Genomic DNA, 23,583 nt, shown 5'->3' with positions numbered 1-23,583 from the left:
ATTGCCAACGGATAACTCGTATACCAATTGTCGCATGTTAAATTACGGTTTTTACCTTTCCAAGGTTGAAGCAGGCGATGGGTAATATCCGTTGGTGTGTTAGATTTTTTGTAGGGCCCTTCCGGTTGTTGACCACAATACACCTCAAAATTGGTGACATAAAAGGTCTGCGCGTCACATAACACAAACACTTTTAAGCCATACTTTGCAGGTTTACTTGGAATGTATTGCACAAAGTTGCATCTACCTCTAAAAGGTATCAATATTTCATCGATAGTCATTTCTTCTCCCAAGGAATAGTTGCTGCTACAGTTTTTCATAAACGTATCAAGAGTAAAGCGAATGGCAGCAAGTTTGTCAATTGATTTTCGGTCCTTTCGAGTATCTTTGTTGTCAAACCTAAGAGCAGCAAGCAAAAATAAAAATCGATCTGCGCTCATACAGGCTCGAAAGATTTCTGAGCCGGTACCATCTTTTGTCCACAATTCGAGGAAGTGTGTATGATTTTGTTTTTTAGTCCCTGCAAGAAATAATAATCCTAATAATGCCATGATTTCCTGTTTAGTCGTATCTTTAGCCCGTCTTGGCCGTTCATAATTTAATCGCATTTTTGCAATCTGCAAATTTGTACATTCAACTATATTTTCTATGATTTCATTTGTAAAGAGTTTTTCAAAAGCACTTAGTTCCGTAGTAACATCTCTCGCACACACTGTTGGCCCAGGAAATATCTTGACAATATTTTTTAAAGGAGTTTTAGTAAATTTGCTAAGAAGAGATTTCTTATATCATTTAGTTTTTCTGTCTTTTGCTATAAAATAATCATTGTCTTCATCAAGATCTGAACTGTTTTCAATGTTACTGTTTGTGTCCGAGTCAATCGTATATTGATTTTCGTCATTCAGATCAACTTCTGATTCAGTGTCGTGCTCCGTTTTTTCTATTAGCTCGTCGTCTGAAGTATCTGGGTCTCCACCAACATCTTCATCAGATTCTTCCTCAAATATAGCTTGAGCCATAGCTCTAAGTTCATCTTCTGAGAGTTTTTGGGGATTTCTTACTGGTACACGATCCCTGCAAAGTAAATATTTTGTAGTACCTCTCGATTTATAAACGTTACGAGAAATATATAAAGGCAACGTTTGTAATTTTTATTATTTATTTCTAATTAATATTTCAAAGAGACATAACCGTATTGCTATGGAAGAAAGAACATGAAAAACAAGACCACAAAAACAACTAGAAGGTCGTTAAATAGTCCAATAATAGGTACTCACAAATATCCAAATAGATAACGGTATATTAAGTTATGAGAAAATGCTAAAATAAAATATTTAATCAAATATATTATCATAAAACTAGTTTTATTATAATAAAATGAAAGTTTTATTAAAATTTTAATAACAAATTACAAATTCTTTTATTCAAAACGTTGCAAAATGTCTAGCTTTTGTTACATATAAGTCGCTATACATTAATAATGCTATTTTTTAGTAGATAAACGTAATATAAATCTCACAAAATTTACTTACATAACTAGGTGCTTGATGTACTACATACACCACTGGTAAACTTCTCCTGAATTTTTCCAACCGTCAGTCTATCTCTGCAGCAATCAATTTTACAACTGTTGAGGTTTATAGCTGACACATCAGAGATAGGTTAGGTAGAGGGACACGTACGCAACCAGTGCTTATCAGAAATAGCGGCCAATTTAGTGCGACTGGTGTACTGAGTACACCGTCGCCCGTAGTTAAAGGTTAACGAAATTTCGAAAGCGCTCATTTATACGTATATAATTTATTTGATTTCTTGAAGATCCAGGATTGCTACCATAATTAAATAAGGCTTTTCAAGTATTTAGTCGTCGCTTGGGTAGTTTATACCAGGTGTTCCTTTTTTTTTCACAAAATTTATACAATCTCTGTCCTCGATCGTTAGGTTGTCCAAGAATATAAGGACCTACAGTTTGATCTCCTTGACCTTCCTCATTTTTGCATTTTAGTCGCTTTTAATATATAGAATTTCGTGTTTATTAAACTTCTGTCAGATGTCGAGGATTTGATCGTAGATATTTTCGACTTCATCGTTATTTTTCCTATTTAAAGTCGGGCCATATATGTGAAGTATATTGGTTTTGAATGGTTGAGTATTTATTAAAAGTAATTCTTCTATCCCAGACTGGTGGGAAGTATTTTTTCCATTGTGATGGTACTAATATAACACCATTTTTGTGATACGATTCTTCTGTGCTGTTACCGGAATAATATAATACACTACCGTCCTTTTTACAAGGCCCAGTATATCAATTTTAATTATTTTTATATCTTGAATTGCGTTGTCAAGTTTTCCAGCAGCAACTAGATTTCTGATATTACCTGTGTCTATTCTCAAATTAGATTTTCTTATTTCTAGTATTTTTTCACAGAGATCTTCATCATTATATTTGGCTATATTATCATTATGTGGGGTAGGCTTCCCTAATTAGATTTCTTCGTAAGCTTTTACCTTGAGTGATATCAATATCAGTCTCCTTTACAGACATCTTCTGCCTAATCTTCTCCTACCCACTCTTCCTTGATCTGTCTATCTTATTGTTTCGATAAACTTGCAAATTGGAAAATATTTTTATTTTTTGGAAGCCGCCATCTGTTGGTAACTAGTCGTACTGTAGTTAATGCGCTTTGTTTCATTGTCTCATCTCATATTTTAGTTATGACCAGCCCGTATAGGTCCAGTAGCAGATTTTGAAAAATGATTGTACATTGATAAAAATAACATAGGCTAAGATATGCTTAATAATTCAAGAGTCCCTGTTTAAGACTGTCAAATTAAAAAGGCATTAAAGAAGAACCAGAAGAAGACAACTTATTCCCCTTTCATTTTAAAGCTTTTAAGGGGGTGGAAACAGTGATATCTTGGTAAGAAACACAGCAAAATGTAGTTAACTTCAGCTCTTGGTACTTGAGTGAATGAAGGACTTGGCTTGCAGAAAATGAGTATCGAAGCTTATGTAAACCAAAAATTATAAATTTTTTTACATAAAATAGATATGTGCGTGATTTTCCACTGTTCAGTTTAAGGTGTACTGTAAGTGTTTAATATTTTATTCGTTTTTATTGTACTCTACATATATCTTCAAGAAACCAAGTACACGAATATACATAACATACTTAAGTACAAAAAAACTGCTATATAATAAAATATAATAAAAGTTTAATGTGGTGCTAGCAGTACGCAACAGAAGTAAACGCCTTCATTGTAAACAATAATATAGATACATTGGTTATTTCTACAACCAATTTTACACATCAAAGCCATATTAAACATTCGAACTACATAAATCATTAAGATGGCAGGTCATACGGAAGGACCGCAATTATTATTAGGTCGACAATTAAGCATCACGATCTAAACCATATTTAAAATATTCAAAAGATCTATACAATCAAATAATATAGGCATAGAGGACTAAAATCGTTTACTGGCAGTTTCTGCAATATACAGCCAACCAAAATACTCAATGACTGTTGAACAATATGAGTAGCTGTTTACTACTGTTACGATAAATAATGACGTATCATATGACTCAAAACTGTAAACATATTTATTACTAATATCCTTATTCATTCGAATATTTTCTAGTAAGAAGATCCACGGGTCTCCCTCGGCGAAAAAACCAGTATGGCGTGACCTTCCAGTCTTTTCGCCAAGAGTCACGAAGGTCGACATCCTTCGACGAGATTCTATATTAACGGTGCTTTATATATAAAGACGAAAGTTTTTGAATAACAGTTAGTTTGTGAATATGAAGTCGAGTTTTTAGATCGAGATATAATTGTACGCGGAAATAAATATAAATAAATATTGTGATAAATTAGTGAATATTTGAATAAAGACTTTAATAAGTTTGTAAGTGTTATAAACAGAACCTTTGATAATAAATACAGACAAAAAATAAGATTAATAAAAATATAACACTACACTTGGAAACAGATTTATTGCGGCTGGTGATTATAATGCCAAACATAAACAATGAGGCTCTAGAGTAACAACACCAAAAGATACACAACTATTAAAAGCAAAAGTCTTGAGTTCATATCAACAGGTGAATCAACCTAATGATCAACCAACATTCCTGATCTGGTTGACTTTAGAATTTACAAGGGAATTATCAAAAATTGCGTGTTGGTAAACTCTTATCTTGAATTGTCCTTTGATCATTCTCCAATTCTAATTACAATCAGCACTGACATAATACAAAAATAACCAGCACCAACCTTTGGCAATAAATGCAATACACCAATTAGAACGATTTTCCTTAAATTTTTAGATACCTTGTCGAATCTCTTTATATCCCTAAAGCACAATGTTAATATAGAGAATACGTTGGATCATTTTACATGATCGGTACAGAAAGCGATATTTGACACTTGCCAAGTGTCAATGGCACATCTTAAGAAATTCGATAAATAAACAAAAGATAGCCGAGAAACAGAAAATCTAGCAAGAATTCGTGCTTCTGCAGACTAAACTAAATTAAACTAAGCTACATTAGAACTTAAGACCTTACTAAATACTAATAAAAACAATTAAATTTAAAACTATCTTAAGAAATTAACAGCTTCAGAAGCTACTGACTATGCCTCAATAGGGACTCAATGGGCAAAAATTAATAAGGACAAATCCAATGTTTTTGCCGTGCCTTTAGAAAAAGTCTTTAAACCATATACCGCTAAAAATAACTTCGACATTGAAAATAAAGTGAAAGTATTTCTGCAAATCTAAGCAAACAATGTCTGTAAAAAAAAACAAAAATAATAATACAGACGAGAAGAAATATAGTCCCACAAAACATTATAGATGAAGATGACATTGAAACGGTTGGAAAGTTTACATACCTGAGAGTAGAAATATATGGTGACGGATCAGAAGATGGAGAAATACGGAAGAGAATAACACAGCAAACAGAGCTTATTTTGCCCTCTCCCATAGATTTCGGTCTAAAAATGTTTACCGAAATACAAAGATGAGAATCTATAAAACCTTAATTCGACCAATAGCATGTTATGGCAGTAAAGCATGGGCCCTGAAAGAAACATCCAAAATCAAACTAGACATATTTAAAAGGATAGTCTAAGGATAATACTAGGACCTGAGAGGGAAAACGGAATCTTCAGAAGTCGATACAACAACGAGCTTTATCAACTTTATAAAAAAGCACCACTTTCAGACTTCATTAGAATACAAAAATTGCAATGGGCTGAACATGTGATAAGAATGGGAAAGGATGGGCTACCAAAAAGAGCACTGAATGCTAGAATGCAGGGAAAGGGACCGGTTGGAAAGCCAAGAAAGCGCTGGGAAAACACAGTAAACAGCAACGCACAAGCCCTTGTAGGAGTCCGTGTATGGAGAACATCAGCCACAGACAAGCAAGGGTGGAGGCAAATAAAGAAGGCCAAGGCTCAATTTGGGCTGTAGTGACGTAGAAGAAGAAGAAGAAGCAAATTATCACTGGATAGTTTTCCTGAATGTTTTGTTACTTTCTAGAATATTTGCCAATTGTAAAATTTTACACATTGCAAATTAAATGCAATGTTCAAAAAAATGTTCTTAAATTAAAGAAGGCAGTAAAGAAGAACCAGAAGACGACGACTCAGTCCCTTTGCATTTTGAAGCTTTTACGGCCTTACAGAGAGTAAGAACCACAGCCCGAATGTAGTCAAGTTCAGCTCTTAATATGAATGAAGGACTTGGATGGCAAAAAAATGACTATCAAAGCTAATGTAACCAAAAATTAGCAATTTTTTTACGTAAAATAGATATGTGAGTGATTTTGTACATTTAATTTTATAGTGTACTGTAACTGTTGAGTGCTGTGTTCGTTTCCATTGTATGTCCTCTACAAATTTCCTCAAGAAACCAACTACAGTAATGTAGACAGTCATCTGAAAATATTGCAAGGAAAAATATTTCGGAAAAAGAAAAGTAAAAAATCGCATGAGACTTACAATATTAATTATACTACCAATCTTCTTATTCCCAACCTACCTCAAAGATTATTGATTTATTGGTTGGACTGGGTTAGAAGTCGGGTATTATTAGGAACAAGGTTAATAGTTAATCAACTTAAGTTTTAATCCTTAAACTGCTGAAGTAATATTGTATAAAGGGATCGTCAGGCTTATATGAGACGATGCGCTTATCGCGGAACGCCAGAATGTCGCTACTTTAACTGGTTGTGTTAGACACCAAAACTAATTAAACAATGTTAATCTTTACGGTTAAAATAAAGAGTGTTTTACAGATTAATAGCTTGTATCTTTATTCTAAGTAATATATTTAATACCAGTTTTTGACAATAACAAAGATAATATTATTTTAAAAACCAATATTTAAACCACAAATAGACAAAATACCTAATATTTAATTGACGTTTAGATTTTCCTACACTGATCCACAAAATTAATCAGAGGCCTAATTCGGTAATAGATTTTGTAGTTTGTTAAATAAATATATTGCTTATAAATGTAAAACAGGGAATATACATAACTCTGAAATAATACTTAACTTGCCTTTTTACTTTTTATAAATATAGTGGTACCTGCCAAACCCAGATCAGAACAGCAATATCGGCTTTTATCGACAACATTTAGAATTAAAAATAATCTTCTTTTTAATTTAGGACTATTCATCCCTGCAACTAAGTCTTGAAACTGCAATTTCTAGCTCTCGTACCATCGTTTTATAGTGTAACGATAAGATTACTTTATTGTTACTGAGAAATTTAAAATAACTTAATTCTGCCTGTAAGGTATGCAACCAACTATACATGTAATCGTATTATCAATTGTTTATCAATTGGTCAAACTGCTTACCTGCCGCTTCCGCTTAACTTGGAACTGACCGAAGCCGACGATTTTAAAAGTGTAAGAGCTCACTTTATATCCAACCTTCGAACGGGTCAGAAGAGTGATCCTTCAATGACCAACGCCACGTGGCTCAAGTTATCAGAAAAGAAATTTTAAGTTATTTAGAGGTGCTTTTAAGTTAAAGAAGGCGTTTTTTTTTATATTAGAAGTTTTTGGAAAAAGAAGATTTTGGTTCAATTGTTGAAATATTGTTGCGTTGGGTGAGTTTCATTTTAATTAAAGTACATCATTTTTTTTAACCATTATTAGTTTCATATTAAAATCATTTATTCAATAATTTTACCTTAATTATATTAGTCAAATCACGTTCAGAATTCTTTCTGTTAAAAATTCTCCTAAGTACACGTTCTCATCAATATCCAAGCAATTCGGTAATGTAAGGAGATCCTTCATTACTATTTGCCTATAATATATTCGTGATAAGTTAAATTTTAGTTCTTCAGTGAAATATTCTTAGTAAAATGCCAACATTTTTTTTTAAATACATAGTTTTCGATTAATTTTCCAAGGTCACAAAAAGTGTACGAAACCTTCACTAATTATCATCTTCTGACTAGTTTTTCTTGTCCTAACCGCCTTTTTGTTTATCAACTCTGAATAAAGCTAATGAGAGCTTCTTTGATTTTATTTTAGTCGTTGGAGGAAGAAAGAATATAAAGTCAATACAATAAACATTATTTTGGATTTGGGGTAATAGCTTTCAGTTGAGTTTAGTTTGGAGTTTTTTTGGTTTTTCCCGAATATTGGAATAGCGGTTCAGTTTGGTGCTAGAACAGTGGGCTTACAGCTTTCACCCGAACGAGTCCCGGCGGCGTAAGGCGTCCGGAAGAAGAACCTTCTCGGCTTGAGAGTAGACAGGTTCTTTTTTCTTTTTTTTCTGTTTTTGTAATATCTTAAAAATAAGTTACTTAAATATTGTTTAAACTTTAGTGAGTGAACGAACCAAAACTTAAAAATAATTCTAGTCAATTTTCATAATTCATATTTGCGTATCATTATATATATTACATTCAATTTTTTCTTAACATCATTTGCTTATTTTTTTTTGTGTCATTAAATATGTTAAATATATATATGTATTAGTAATAACAGGGTAGGGGTGGATTTTAATACACTTTGTAAGGTCATTTGTGCACAAAGGTCCATTTTGTATTTTTACAGCCCTACTGGTAACGTCACTGATTCATCTTGGATCTGTTCCTTTCTGAACAGACCAATTGAAATATATCTACAGGTTATCTGATTGGAATCAACTTAGAAATTGTCGAACTGATACATTGTGTTAAATATAGGGAAGGGTAATAATTGTTTGAATATATAAATAGGTTGGTTGTAGTAAATTTTGTTTTAATTAATGAATAAAACTTCATAATAAAAGTTCCTACTTTTCGAGCATATTAGAGGGTGTAAATATATTGTAAATAGGGATCAACAGGTTTTTTGTATGATAGGGTATTTAAGTTAAATTGTACATTACAGTTTACAGGTTTTTCTATTTTATTATTATTAAATTGGGTTTTAAGTAATAATCTGTTTTATTAAACAACCTTTTTTTTAATAAAGTTATATCTAGTTACAGAAAACATAGTTAGCAGCAGCAATAAAGTCACTAGGTGAAGTGTTTGTTAAACTAAGAGTCCAGTAAACATCTTCCCTGGCGCCCAAATCATTCTTCTCTCATATATTCCTGTTGTCAGTACTTACCCTTAGTTCGTTTTGGTTATTCTTATATTTCCTTAGTTAATATACATCTTTCCTCTTCTTTACTATTTTCTCAGGGCATGCAAATAGGCCTAACCCTACCTTGAGTATCAACGGGCCAGTCTCAAGCATACCCAGCTAGCCGAACTGCATTCAGTTTCAACTCTTATTTTAATTTAGTTTCAAACTTATCTTTACACTACTCTACAGATCTTATAACATCAGGGACATAGTCCCAAGGGATCTGCCTACTATATTCGTTACAGTAGCGCCCAAAGTGGAGCAAGATAAATTTGTTACAATAGGTCTCCCAGGTGGTCTCGATGTATTAGATTTTTCTGACCTTGCAATATTTGTGAACGTGTTATCGTCCATTCCACTGATGTGGTCTATCTACTTTCTGTGTCTCATTGTTCACTTTTCACAACTCAAAAAGAGAATGGTACAATGACGAGTTAAAAAGCCATACAGAAAAGAAATTAAGAACAAAATAAATATATGGAAAGAAGAAACAGAGAAAGAAGAGGCCAATAAAATATGTCGAACAAAATAATTACGATACAGTTTACATAAACGCATAACACAAAAAAAATTCACAAAACAGTCAGAATTTACTATTCCTAGGGTATATAACCACCCTCATATAATAATTTATTGTGTGTAGGTTATGTTTTTTAAAGTTAACGGTTGACTTACTTGCCCTTGATCATGTAGAAAAGATCATGCTTGTGGTTAACGAAATCGGGACAAGTAAGTCAACCATTAATTTGGAAAAATATAACCTACAAAAAAAGCTTATGGGTTACACATTTTCGCAGAATTTTTAAAATAATCTTTTTTGAAAACAATTTCTGGAGCAGAAATGGAAACATCAATAATTAGTTATTTAAAAATGTATTTTTTATACATTGAATTGTGGCTTAATGTCATATATACACAACATTTAAATTGAACATGCCACAGGAAAGCAGTTTCAGAACCTTTTTATATAAAGCTGTGGAACCAGGTAAGGAATAAGTTGACAACAGTATTGGTTGAATGAGTGAGAAGCGTTAAAGTGTGGTTGTGACGATGGAAAAACGTCTAAGTGTGCTTAAACGGATTGACAAAGGTGAATCGGTAAAGAAAATTTCTCGAGAGTTGAATGTTGGGAAAAGTACAGTGAATGACTAACGAAGGGATCAGCGTTTAATCGAGGATTTCTGCGCCCAAATGGAATCAGATAAAAATCTAAAAACTAGATGCACTAAAAAAAACGAAATTCAGGAGAGTAGATGAAGCTCTTTGGTTGTGGTTCCTTCAAGAACGGCGAAGAGGCACACCTATTAGCAGCCCGATTCTAAGGGAAAAGGCTTTATGTATACACACCAAAATTTATTGTAAGTCAAGGTTGGTTGACTCGCTGAAACGCACGTCATGGAGTTAATTATGCACACGTAAGTAAAGAAAAATGTCCGCGGACGCTTCAGGTGGAACTGATTTTACCTCCAAGTTTGTAGAAATTATAAAAATGGAAAAATTAAAACCCGAACAAGTATATAACATGGATGAGAAGGGTCTCAATTTTAAAATGCTTCCAGAAAAAACATTTATGGGAAGTCATGAAAAATCGGCTTCTGGATTTAAAAAGAATAAAGAGCGCATTACAATTGCTATTTGTTCAAATGCAGAAGGAACACACAAAATTCCTTTTTTCATTGTTGGTAAGTCCGCTAAACTGCGTGAATTTCAAAATTTACATCAATCGTCCCTTCCCGTATTCTACAGATCATAAAAATCAGCATGGATGAGCGCTGATCTATTCAAAGAATGGTTTAAGCGTAAATTTGTTCCGAGAGTAAGGGGCCATTTTAAGAGCGTAAATCTTCCCTCTAAAGCAGTCCTACTTCTGTATAATGCTCCAACTCATGGAAACCTGTGAGATGGATGATATAAAAATTATCTTTCTTCCTCCTAATGTGACAAGCTGGGTGCAAACGATGGATCAAAGGGCGATTTAAAGCTTGAAAAGACGATACAGACGTAAATTACTGTCCGAAATTTTACAATGCGCAGAAAGTGAAGATCTCAATCTTATTGATAGCATCAAAAAAATTAACTTAAAAGACGTAATTTACATGTTAGGTTCTGCCTTTCAAAAAATTCCTGCTTCTACTTTCGTTAAGTCAGGGCGAAAACTTTGGGCCAACATTGAGGAACGTGTTGAGTATCAACAATCACACGAAGAAAATAATTCTATTACCATTCTTTAAGATCTCCAAACGTTATCCGAAAATGTCCAATTGCAGGCCGAAGATATTAAAGAATAGATGAACTGTGACGAGAAACTTGAAAACGAATTTTTGACAGACGACCAAATAATTATAACAATTAAGCAACACATGAAGAGCCCTATGAAAATGAGGAGACTGATGATGATGATGTTGACGGAGAGTAAAAGGTCGGCCACACCAAAGCGAGGGCTGCAATGGAGGTGGCAGGGAAGTATATTGAACAACAACCTGGGTCATCTTCAACATACGTCTTGGTTTTTAAAAAATGGAGTGATATAGCTTTTAAAAATTCACTTACTGTCAAGAAACAGTTACAACAAGTTACCGATTTTTTTAAAACAAGTTTGTAAAATATTTAAATATGTATATATGTATATGTATATGTACATACAAATAAATAGTATTTTTGAAGTGTATACTCCGTGATCTTTATTAATATACACCTTCCTGTACATGTGTTTGATACATATATGTATGTATGTAATTGATTTTTTTCATGAAAATGCCTGCATAACGGATTAACCAGCCATTTGGGCAACCGGTCAAACAACCTGGTCCCGAGATGGTCGGTTAAAAGGGAGTCTACTGTATTTGATACAGAATCATGAAATAAAATTATTGTACTAGTGCTAGTTATAAAAATGGAGGTTGGCTAGTATAGTTAAAAACTCTTATATATCTTCAGCTGTATTTTCCTTCCTAGTTCTCTTTTTCCCTCGATCTTTTATTTCACTATTGGTTGAGCATGTTGATACTTATTCATTCTTAGTATGTGGTCTAGATAAGATATTTTTCTCACTTTTACTGTGTTGAATAGATCTCGTTCCTTGCCTATTCTTTGCAGCACTTCTTCGTTCAAGGTATGCGATGTCCATGAGATCTTGAGGATTCTCCGGTAGGTCCACCTGTCAAAGGCTTCCAATTTATTTATCGTTGATGTTTTAAGGGTCTACATTTTAACTGCATAAAGAAGAGTCAACCAGACGTAGAATTATAATTAACGTAGTCGAATTTCGAGATTTTTTGGCCTGTTCTATTCTCGATCTTATTTCTAGATCACGATTTAAACTGCTATCTATCTAACATGTCAGGTACTTTATCTTGTTGATCTATTCTAAAATGTGCACGTTTATTGCGCAAGGTTGAGGTACATTTTGGTTTTTTCGGATTGACATCACATTGGTTTTTTAATGTTTATTCTTATACCAAATTGCTCGCAGATTAAGTTGTTGCTGTTGATGAGTCGTTGCAGATCCAAGTCAGTATCTGCAATTAACACCGCTTAAGTGAGAAAAATTCATTAGGACACCGAAAAAACTAAAAACAGAAATCTCTCTTATAAGATTTTTTTTAAATGAATGCCTATTTTTATAAAATATCTTGTATGCAATTTTATTACATTCTAATGTCTTAGATTAGCAAATCAATTCATTGAATTTCGAACCAGGTTTAAAATTGTAAAAGCTAACCAAATTCGGATATTTTACTTTTGTTTGCTATAACAGATAACCCGAAGTATAGGAATTGTGTTTCCCGAGTTTTACATTAACCGAAGACGAGAGCGAGTTTCTGAAAAACAAACTTTATTTTGAAGAATCCTGCCATTTCCATTTGCTTTTAAAGTGAATTTGGTTCTTTTCTTTTAGAAGTTCAGAAAACAAATTTGATTTGGATAATAAACTTACACAGATATAATGTAAACATTCGTTTGCTTATATTCTTACATATATATTTTTAGTAAATTTCGTTTAACCGATAAATTTTTGAAACAGTATTTATTTGTGTTAATTATTATTTAATCCTTTATAGGGCAGAATTATTTTTTGGTAATATAAACAAATTCTTTGCAGATTATAGATAAGGAATGATCCGTTATTGAACTTTCATTCGTATTTTCATTTTATTTTTACTCCTTGTTGTTTTTTTTAGGTGGTTGAAATTTCGACCACAGCCTGATTAGGTATGTTGACTTTGCTAAATGTAGTTGTGGTCCCATAATCGACCACAGAAAAAAACACATTAATTAAACATTTTTATTATGAAATAATGGAAAACATTGAATACATAATGCAACCTGGCAATCTGAGCATTTAATACTTGAACGTTTTGGCTTTGCTCTCGTTGAACAGAGTGCACAACGTCTTGATGTTCCTTTTTCTGGCATGTGATTGCCAACATCGCTTAGTCTCACCGTGCTTTCAACGCTAACAGAATTAGTGGTTGCTCCCATTTTCTTCAGTTTATTTCTTCCTATTGTTACCTTAGGTCCTGGTCTCTTTCTGTTATAGAAATCACCTATGAGCTCGTTGGCCAATACACTTCTAAAATACAGGTGACTCATTGGTTTCGATAGTCTTATAAGTTATATATGAATTTACCACTGCTGCATCAATCAAATAGTAAATAATCTTCATATACCATCTTCGGGATTTCCATGAAATTGGATAAGAAGCATGAAGTTGATCGAATAGATCGACTCCACCCATATAGCGATTGTAATCACTTATGGCTTTTGGACACTTAACACTTTCTTGTTCACCATTCGGTTTTCTTCGCAAAACTGAAGTAATCTCAAGTGGATTATGCATAGTACTGCCGACTAAAACGCATTTGCGCCCCGATCTTTCCATTTAACAACAGACATATCATTGGACATGAAATAATCGTGTTCTCCCATTTTCATTGTTTTGTCCTTTCTCATTTGTGTTGGAAAGTCTTTACGATTTATTCTAAAAGTTCCACAGCAGAACAAATCATAGGTTAACATTTTCTTAAGAAGAGGAAAACTCGAGAAAAAATTATCGAAATAAATGCAGTAGTTTGCGCCTCTAAGAGACTCGGTAATGTCTAATACCGTTTTAGCGCCTAAACCATATTCAGCATGTTGTGATTGAGATTTGCCTTCATATATGCTAAATTTGTGCACGTATCCAGTTTCGGAGCATGCAACGACCCAAACTTTAAAGCCTCTTTTTATGGGCTTTTTCGGCATATATTGTTTGAGAGAACTTCGCCCCTTGAAAGCAACCATACTTTCATCTACCGCAACATTGCTACTTGTATAAAAGTTCTCTTAAAAGCGTTGCTGCAGTTCTGTTATCAAAGGCCTTACTTTGAACAGTTTGTCAAAATTGGGGTTATTTTGATTTCTTTCCATGTTTTCGTTATTGTTTAGATGGAGAAAACGAAGAATTTTTAAGAATCGTTTTTGCGTAAAAATTTGCGAAACTCTTGGCACGTGCATGTTAATATCAGTTGACCAATAATGTCTCAAACTAGGTAGTTTATGAAACCCCATGATTATAAGAACCCCTAGAAATGCTTTCAGTTCTTCCTCAGTTAGGTCGAGATTATTATGATTTTGTTGTTGAGCATAGAGATTTGACTGTGTAATTATATTAGCTATAATATCTTTGCTCATGAACAAAGAAAACACGTCGAATGGTGAATTTATATTGACCGGTTTTGCTGGGCCAAATGGTCTGGTAAACGGCGCATTCGAATATTTTTGTGCATCAGAAGCGTTCTTTCTCCATTTATATGTATCATCGCACTTTACTGGGTTCTCTTGGTTCTCTTCTATTTCGTCTTCGCCTGAGGAAGTATCGACGTCGTCAAAAATGCGATTTGTTCTTACCTGAGGGTGGAAAGCTATATCATCCATTGAGTCATCTGAATCAACATCAAGAAATTCAACCTTGTCATCATTAGACAATGAAGTAATAGTCACGTTGGATGCAACCGACGTTCGGTTGGAAATAGGAAGATTATCTTCTGCATCAGAATCACCCTCAAAATCTGAATTTATGGCTTGTTGATATGGAATACCATCTATGTAATCAAATAAATCATCCTGAGTCATATTTTGTAAATTTTCAAGTATATTGCGGTGTTCCATTTTACTGCAAAAGATACGTACATTGTTGTATACAAATACTTGAAAAATTTAACTACTTGATCTACCGCACAGCAATTTAATTCTTGGAAATATTATTCAAGTAAGTCAGATTTACGTAAAAAAAGAATATAATTGTATAGATTTAAAATAAACAAGAGTGAAAATACATTTCAATAGAACAATTGTAAAATCAGCATGTGCTACTTTGAGGTTATGTTTAGTAAATCAAGATATATCATCTTAGCGCCAATAAAATCTGAATAGATAATAAAAGACCATAATACTGTGATGTGTTACCTTGAGTTTGATGTATAAATCTTTTGCAAATTATTTTTCTAACTTTTACAAACGGCAAAAACCTGTGATCACGTTCAACGGTAACTTACAGAGTATGATGGGTTGTGGTTAGCGAATCGACCACATTGCTGCCACGTTGCCGTATTTTGTTCTGTGGTGTTCATTTTGGGTATAATTCATTTACAAACACTGAATTTGCACTTCGGTAACTTTTCATGTCAATTACTAGCTCATAAGTATTAATAAGAGCAGTGGTCGAAATATCGACCACAGACCTATAAAGGGTTAAAGATATTTTTTCTATTGTTTTTTATAAGTTTTTTTATATTGTTTTTATAATTACCTATAGGACAAGATGTCTGAGAAATTGTAAAAGATCTGAAAACATTGGTCCTATCAGCACTAATTACCATTAAGTAGTTATAAGGAACCTGATAGAGAAGTCTACTGAACACAACACCCATTGGCACTTATATCCGTGCAATACGACAAACAATTTGGTACTATAAGCCAGCAGAAAATACTTACAACACTGACAGAATGTTGGACGACACTTTTGGAACATATTTTTGAGAAGGCAGATCTGAACGAATATGGTCGTGGAAGATCTCCTTAATAATTTGCATTATTCTGGTTTTACAACTCAACGTTCCGAAAATGACATAGTTGTTACAATTAGCGTCAAGCATGACCAGACGATATCTACTCTCATGCAAACTGCTCTTAACGAAATTAAAAGTCGGTGCTTGAAAGAGGGCCTAAATGTTAACCCCAGTAAAATGACTTTGATACCATCCACAAGGAGACGTAAATACAATTTGCAGCTTCCAATTGCAAATAGCATCACATTAGACTATTTCAAAGAAGTGAAATATCTGAAGGTAACTCTAGATTAAAAAGTCACGTTTACCTGGAATATTTATATTGAAAAAATCTTATCTAGAGATTTGTGGGCAAGTTGCACCTGTCGCAAGGCATTGAACGCACTGCATTGAGGCACTGCAGCTCTAAAAGTGATACTAAATCTTTCTCTCTTGCAATTCGACATACGGAGGGTGGCAGTAACCACTTTCTTCAAACTGCCAGACACAAATATCTAATGAAACCTGGAGATCCAGTTGGCCACTTAAAAATCTTGGAATAAACTCTATTGTATTCTAAGAAGAGGCTGACATTCTGACAGATGCTATGCCAGTCAAATTCAAATTCGAAACACCCTTTGAAATGGTCAAAAAATACCACCAAATGAGTGACCCGAAACTGGAAGACCGTTTACTCGTATGGTATATGGATGAATTTAAGATATGTGAAAGGGCGGAAGTCGGAGTTACTGGGTTCAATTTTAGGCTATTTAAATGTCTTGCAAACGCCCCAACTATCTTTCAGCTAGAAATACATGCTATAGATTTTAGTACCCACGAATGTCACAACCGAGACTGTCGAAGGGCAAGTATTTATTTTATTAAACAACTAAGCCGCCTTAAAGGCTCCAAGGTCATTTACTTGAAAGTCAAAGTTAGTTTGCGACTGTAAATAATCCCTAAAGCAAAGTAACTTTGATGTGGGAGCCAGATCACAAGAGAAAATGAGGAAGCTGACAGCAAGTTTAGCGCCCTCTGACATAGAAAACAAGTCACCTAGAAACTAATCATTTTTGTCAGAAGTGTTAGCCTAGAGTTCAACTAGATTTAGGTATGCACAGAAGATATGTCAAAGTGCGGTGAAGCAGCAAGACCTTAAAAAGCTCACATAATCTATCTAATTTATTTATGGTATTAATGTAACTGGAAGGAAGCTTAGTAATTTGAGATTCGCAGATGATATCTTCCTGATCGTCCATCGACAATTGATAGACAAAATGTATTTTCCAGTGGAGGCCAAGAAAAGAAGCACTACGGAATACCCAGGGACGCCCACCAACCAAAAAGACTGATGACCTGAAGCCTGTTAGCAATAACTGGATGTAAGCCGCACAAGACAGAGACAGATAGAAAGAAATGAAGCAGAACTATATCTAACAGCGGACGCATACGCGTTAATGATAACGATGATGATGTTAGCTTTTGTATAATCATTTTAAGTGAACAAAATGGCAATAATATAAAAATGCGTTGCTTTTTTTCTATTAAGTTTTAGTGTGTAACGAAATATGGACTAGACAAGATTATTACTGGGTTTCCCTAGGTAAAGTATCATTATAATTTAGTTCTTCTTTTTACAGTTTAGATACGTATTCCATTCTGGGAAGATCAAGTTTTGTGTTAATAGTAACATGTTTTGGTTTCCAAGAAAATTTCTTTTCTACCCTTAATGACTAAATAGCCATGTTTTGCTTCATTTCAGTGCTTTTTTACTGTATTTAGCATGGAAAGTAATATCTGAGTATTCTAAGAATATATTTGTTTTATAAATAGTATCTAGTGCATAACTCAAATCTTCATTTATAGTAGGTTAGTGATGTATCTATTTATGATGATCAAGAATATTTATCTATATACTACTAGCACACAAACAATGGGTATACAGTTTAGACTTAATAATAGAATGAAGAGGAAAGTAATGACAAATGTTTCAAATATAATGAATATTGGTGTGATATCAGATGTAAGAGATATTAAATAAACTTAAGTCGTATAAAGGACTATTCAGAAGAATTTGCATTAAAATGAGCTGTCAAAATTCAATGTCGGCCTGTTTGTATAGGACAAAAGTATTGCCTTGGATAAAAGTGTTTGTTAAAGAACCATTCTTCTTTTTTAAATGCAGTCTCCGTTGAGAAAGTTGGCTATCATTACGGTTTTTTCGAAAGCACTTCTCTCATTGGTAATATCTCTAGCACTCAGCTTTGGCCCAGGAAATATTTTTACAATATTTTTGCTGAAAATTTTGCTACATTTGCTCACCACTGAATATTTATACCACTTTGTTTGTTTATCTTTCGCTATAAAATACTCATCTTCATCGCTGTCTAAACTCTCACCATCGCTCTCGTTATCTGAATCAGAAGACTCTTTATCATTTAGTTCTATCTCCGACTCAGTGTTATAATCGTTGTCTTCCGTAATTTCTTCCTCTTCTTCTGACGAACTAGCATCCCCTTCTCCCCTAACTTCTTCCTCAGGTTCTTCTTTAAACAATGCTTTAGCCATAGCTCTAAGCTCATCTTGTGTGAGACTTTTAGGGTTTCTAACACGCACTCGATCCCTATAAAAAATATTTATCCTAAGTTTCCATTTCACATTTTTGTATAAAAAGTACAATGTAACATTTACTACACAGAAAAATAACTCGTTTGCAGGTAATTTAAAGTTTAACATTCGTTAAATTTACTTACATAACTATGTGCGTGGTGTACTCAAGGCACCGTTCGGGAACTCACTTTGATATTTTTTATCACAACTCAACTATTCGATCAAAAATCACGTATCGACTGTAACAGACAATGGTTGATACTATACTGATATGTTACGTCGAGCGCCGTAAATGCAGAAAATAGTTTTAAGAAACGGCAACTTACTTAACAAGCATGGTGCACTGTGTACACCATAGCCCGTAGTTAAAGGTTAAGCGTTGTTCCTAGAAGAACGGTTCATTTTATAGAAAAACTGCTAATAAACATTTTTGTTTAAAGTTATCTCAGTTATATTTTGTATTTAAAATATTTTTTGTACAACATGCAGATTCATGGTAAATCAATTTCTCCCTGTGCGAATGGGTTCTTAGGGAGAAGCCGGGGAGTATAAGTAGTAAACATTTTCGCATATTTTTTGAGATCCCAAAATTGATCTTCTTAGCCAAAATCAGCCTGTTCGTATAATGTTTAAAGGTTTAATCTTTGATAACTGGACTATATATAAATTGTTGTAATACGGAAGCAGATAAACTTAAATTAATCTACATTTAAAACGTAAGAAAAACTGTTTTATTTTTAAAACATAAATTATACTTTTAGGAGAAAAAGTAGAACTTCAAAACTTCAAATAAAGCAGTCTTATGTTACAATTGATTGTGGTTATGTTCGAAATATACATTGATTATAAAAAAGTAAAATGGTACAAGAAAGTACATCCATAACTGGTTTTTATATGCAAAGCGAATTGTTCAATGTTTTTAAGATACAAATAATCACTTGAACTTGTTTTCTGTTTAATCACAATCCAATTTAATATATTTCCTTGTTTGCGGTTTTTAGATTATTATATGCCAATTACATAACAGTATAACTTGCAAATATGTATGCGAGATTACTCTTCACACAACCAATATACCGGATATGCATGTAAAAACTTCAGATTAGGAAAATAAATATCTTAATTTTGTATTAAGTCAACTAGTTAATAATTTTTTTTATTTTTCCTATACGGGGTGGCCTGCTTTATTGCATTTTTCCATTAGTTTCTATCTTAGATTATCTTGGCAAATTTGAGTAAAAATTAAACCATCTTTGTTTGATTTTTTATATGCACATAATATGACTCACGTTCAGGTTTTTTGCGCGTCATTCAAATGCATTCTAATTACATAATAATAAAAATATAAAGAGATAATTTTAATGCGTGATTTTATTAATTTTAAATAAAAATGTTTAATTAAGTAGATATATTGTGTAATGAAATATTACTTACATATAGGAATTCTCTTCGTCCCATGCTAATATCCTGGTTAATTCAAATGCGCCGTGGGTGAGTGGTCTAACTCTATTATTTGAAATTTCACAGGCGTGCATAAAGTGCCCATTATCTCCATCCTTTACGGGTAATCTAACAATTACCTTAGTACCGTTGTTATTGAAAACAGGATGAAAGATAGGTTCCGTCCAACCTATATGCTCTCGTTCAATATGAAACTGAAACAAAGAAAAGACAAAGATTTAGTAAAGAAAACTATAGTATAGACTCAAGTACTTTATATAATAATACGGGTAAAAAAGAGTAATTTTTTTAATGCCGCAGAATTTATAGTATCAGCTACTTAAAGCAAAAATTGTAATGAACCACAGGATATTATTGGATTATATTGTAGCAAATAAGCATTTGTGTGGCCACTGAATGCTTGTCCGACATCGCTAAGAAAAACATAAAATATATTTAATTAACGAGACGGTAGTCAGAAAACATGAAAATGATTATTCCGCCATAAGTGGCGTACGGAAAATAACACGATAAGTCGCGTACCGGCGCTGTTCATTGAAGTGACGTTTAATATAGAACTAAAATTAAACGTAAAACAAAATATTTACTCAACAAAAAATAAAAACTTTTTGAAGTTATAACAAATGTTCAAAATGGGCTCCAACGACGCTAATACATAATTGCAAGCGATCTTTTTTTTTTATTTATTTATTTAATGTCGTCCGAACCACTGAGGTTATAGACGACAACAATGGAAAATGCATATTAGAACAAAGAAAGGTTATAATACTTATTACATACTAACATGAAAAAAGTAGGGATGAAAAAAACCTACCGGTTTTAACCGGAAACCGGTTTTTTTACATCGCAATAATTCGCAATTTTATGGGTTGATTTTTTTGTCCCGGATATAACCGGTGTTTTATTTTTAAAGTAAAAACCGATTATTGGGTTTTTACGGCGATTAGGATTAGGTTAGGTAATATTGAAAGTGCAAACTCACATCAGCCAGAAACAATTTTTTTATAATATTTCGTTGAAAAGGTATTTGTAATCATAATATTTACATAAGAAGTGATCTGGTACATCATCTATTTTTCACACTTGACTCTTAAAATTGAAAGTAAGTGAATGGCTTTTTCTGATTACCAAAAGTAATGTTCTGACTATGAATATCGAATTAGGTACCGATTACGAATACAAATCTCGAAGGTTTCCCTAAGTTTTCAAAACGATACACCCATACAGGAAGTATTAAATAAGTTAAAATGTACCTATTATACAAATATACAAACGAGTTAAAAGTAATACATGATAATTTTTTTTGATGGTAGTAAAAATAAAAGATGAATTGCATTATCCAATTTATTTTTAAGTAAAATATTTATGTTGATATTATTTTTTTTAAATCTCATTTGAAAGAATCTGGATAATTTTTTATAAGTTGAAATGGTTGGAGTAACAGGAGAGAATCTCTCTCCTGCTGCCGACTAGAATGTAGCTTCGACTATATTTTAAATAATTTTAAACTGTTTGTTCTTGTTTAGTGTAGTGTTATGTACAATTTTATGTTTAATTTTATGTTTACAACATTCTGCGATTGTTGGATAGCCCAAATTTGACGAAATGCCCCTGAGGATGATCTAGGAGGCGAAAGTTTTTGGGCAAGATTTAATTAATAAAACTGTGCTCGATATCTGCCTTTCATTTTATCAAAGTTCATTTATTTGAGCATTCAACCTTACATCAATTTACATCCAATTTAGGCTCGGAAGTTAGGACGTACCTTACCGAAATCGGAAAACTTTCTCCTTCCTGCTCCTTCCAGAATGAAGAAGCCAAAGTGAGTTTAAAATAAAACCCTCTTTGGTCTTCACACGATCTGGAGTTGGTAAACAGTGATTCCAGTTCAAGTTCTCAGGACACACGGATTCAAAGTTCTTTTCCAAATGAACTGACTCTATATCTGCAGCAGCCTTTGCTGCCGAGATTAAGTGATCCGTTTTCATTCTGGGAGCAGAATAGAACCTGTATGCCAGGCTTGGCTTTTATAGCTAAAAAATACATGTCGTTGGTCGGAAGTTCGGTGGCATCAGAGAGACTGGTGTCATCATTGAATTATATTGTGTCAGATGAGAGAAGCCGCTTAACTGATCAACATATATATGAACGAGTTTTTCTTAGGCTTCATGAAAAATACTGGCCAACACAATGCTAAATCCATTTCATATAATATAAACTATTTGTAACCTTCTAACCTATACTTTTTTACTTAAATTTTTTACTTTAATAGAATAAAATGGTTTTATTAAAAATTATGTTTTATTTATATTGATATTAATGTTCTTTCGATAGTACCTACCTTTTAATTTTGATCATATTGATATCGAGTCGAATGAAGTATCGCAAACTAAAGTGCATTGTAAACGTAACTTTGTAACCTATTGGATTAAAAAAACCGAAAACCGGTTTTTGGAAAAACCAGTTTTTTTGGCCGGTTATAACCGCCAGGTTAAACCGTAAGCAAAAAAAAACAGTATAACCGAAAACCGGTGTTTTGTCAAAAACCGCCATCCCTAGAAAGAAGATTAGTATATTATGTAATTTGTGATACAAACTAGATTTGATTTAAATATCTTTTATGCCTATAGACGTTAAAAACCTTATAATGTTGTTTAGATGATTATTGCCTCTAAGAAGTTCGCCTATGTCGATGGGAAGGTTGAGTTTACTTTTCGTTTCCTGGAAAATTTGACATTCGGTTAAAATATGTTTTACTGTACTGTTAGTTTGACACTGGTTGCAGTATGGTGGGTTGTCTCTTGTGATTTGGTAAAGATGTGTAAGGCGGGTGTTACCAAGTCAGCCTCGAGTAAAGATGACTTGTTTTCTAGGTAACAAAAAGGGTTGTTTTTGTAAAACATTGTCTTTAACTTGACTTAGTATTTCGGAACACTGCGACCATTTTTTTTACCACACGCACAACTAACTATGTTTTTTAAGCACAATTTAAGATCTCTTGGTACTATTTTATTTAGTTGAACTTGGACCATCACTTGTCGCTGCTTGGTGAGTTAGATAGTCCTCAACCTTGATACTGTTTACTCCAATATAAGATGGAACCCAAATTAATACCACATGTTTATTTTCCTTCGCAGCATTTTGAAGTACTTTATAAATGTCTTTATGAAGAGGGTTGCTGGAGTATATGTTTTGGATGTCAAAAAGGGCATTCATTGAGTCAGTTATGATTGTATAATTTCTCTGATCCGTTTTGTTAGTGAATTTTAGAGCTTCAAGGATTGCGTATAATTCTGCATTGGAGATAGATGCAACTTTAATTTAGTATTATGAGTATCAGAGAAAATGGCTGCCCTCACTCCGTCCGTTTTTTTGATGCATCTGTGTAGATCTTTCAGTAGTCGCTAAATCTATCCATAATATCTTGTGTTGTTAATTAAAGTGGTTTATTAATATGGCTAGTGGGGATTTATTTTTATTAAATTTTGATAGATCAGTGATCACCGGTGGTTTATTTACAGTCCACGGAGGAGGAGGGTTTTTGGAAGGATGGTATATTGTCAGAAATATTATAGTTTACACTTTATAGTTTATTTAGCTCCAGAAAATAAAATCCAATTTATTTAAGTCTAAATATCGTGGTGGCCACCTTCCCGCTCTATTTCTTCCATATCCACATTCTCTCAATAGTTCAACGGCACTACTTAAAATAATTCCGGCAATTTATTGTACAAAAAATGTAAATAAATTTTTTCGTTTACGTGATCCTCGAAAAGGATCCTCCTTCATTTTCATGAAATAGTGAAAATTATATCTAATGCATTTAT

The 23,583-nt window shown here is 33.1% G+C and overlaps 1 protein-coding gene across 1 annotated transcript in view; it reads right to left on the bottom strand.

Moving 5' to 3' along the window:
• LOC140433929 (inactive dipeptidyl peptidase 10-like) overlaps nucleotides 1-23,583 on the bottom strand; it is a 214,984-nt gene that overhangs the window by 47,909 nt on the left and 143,492 nt on the right. The window contains exon 7 of the mRNA XM_072521901.1: nucleotides 19,730-19,950. Coding sequence (XP_072378002.1) covers nucleotides 19,730-19,950 — 221 coding nt within the window. The remainder of the gene's footprint in view (nucleotides 1-19,729; nucleotides 19,951-23,583) is intronic.

Source organism: Diabrotica undecimpunctata, chromosome 2 (assembly GCF_040954645.1).
Source record: "Diabrotica undecimpunctata isolate CICGRU chromosome 2, icDiaUnde3, whole genome shotgun sequence".
NCBI lineage: Eukaryota > Metazoa > Arthropoda > Insecta > Coleoptera > Chrysomelidae > Diabrotica > Diabrotica undecimpunctata.
Note: the sequence above shows the minus strand (reverse complement) of the source record. Positions and strands in the feature narration are given on the sequence as shown.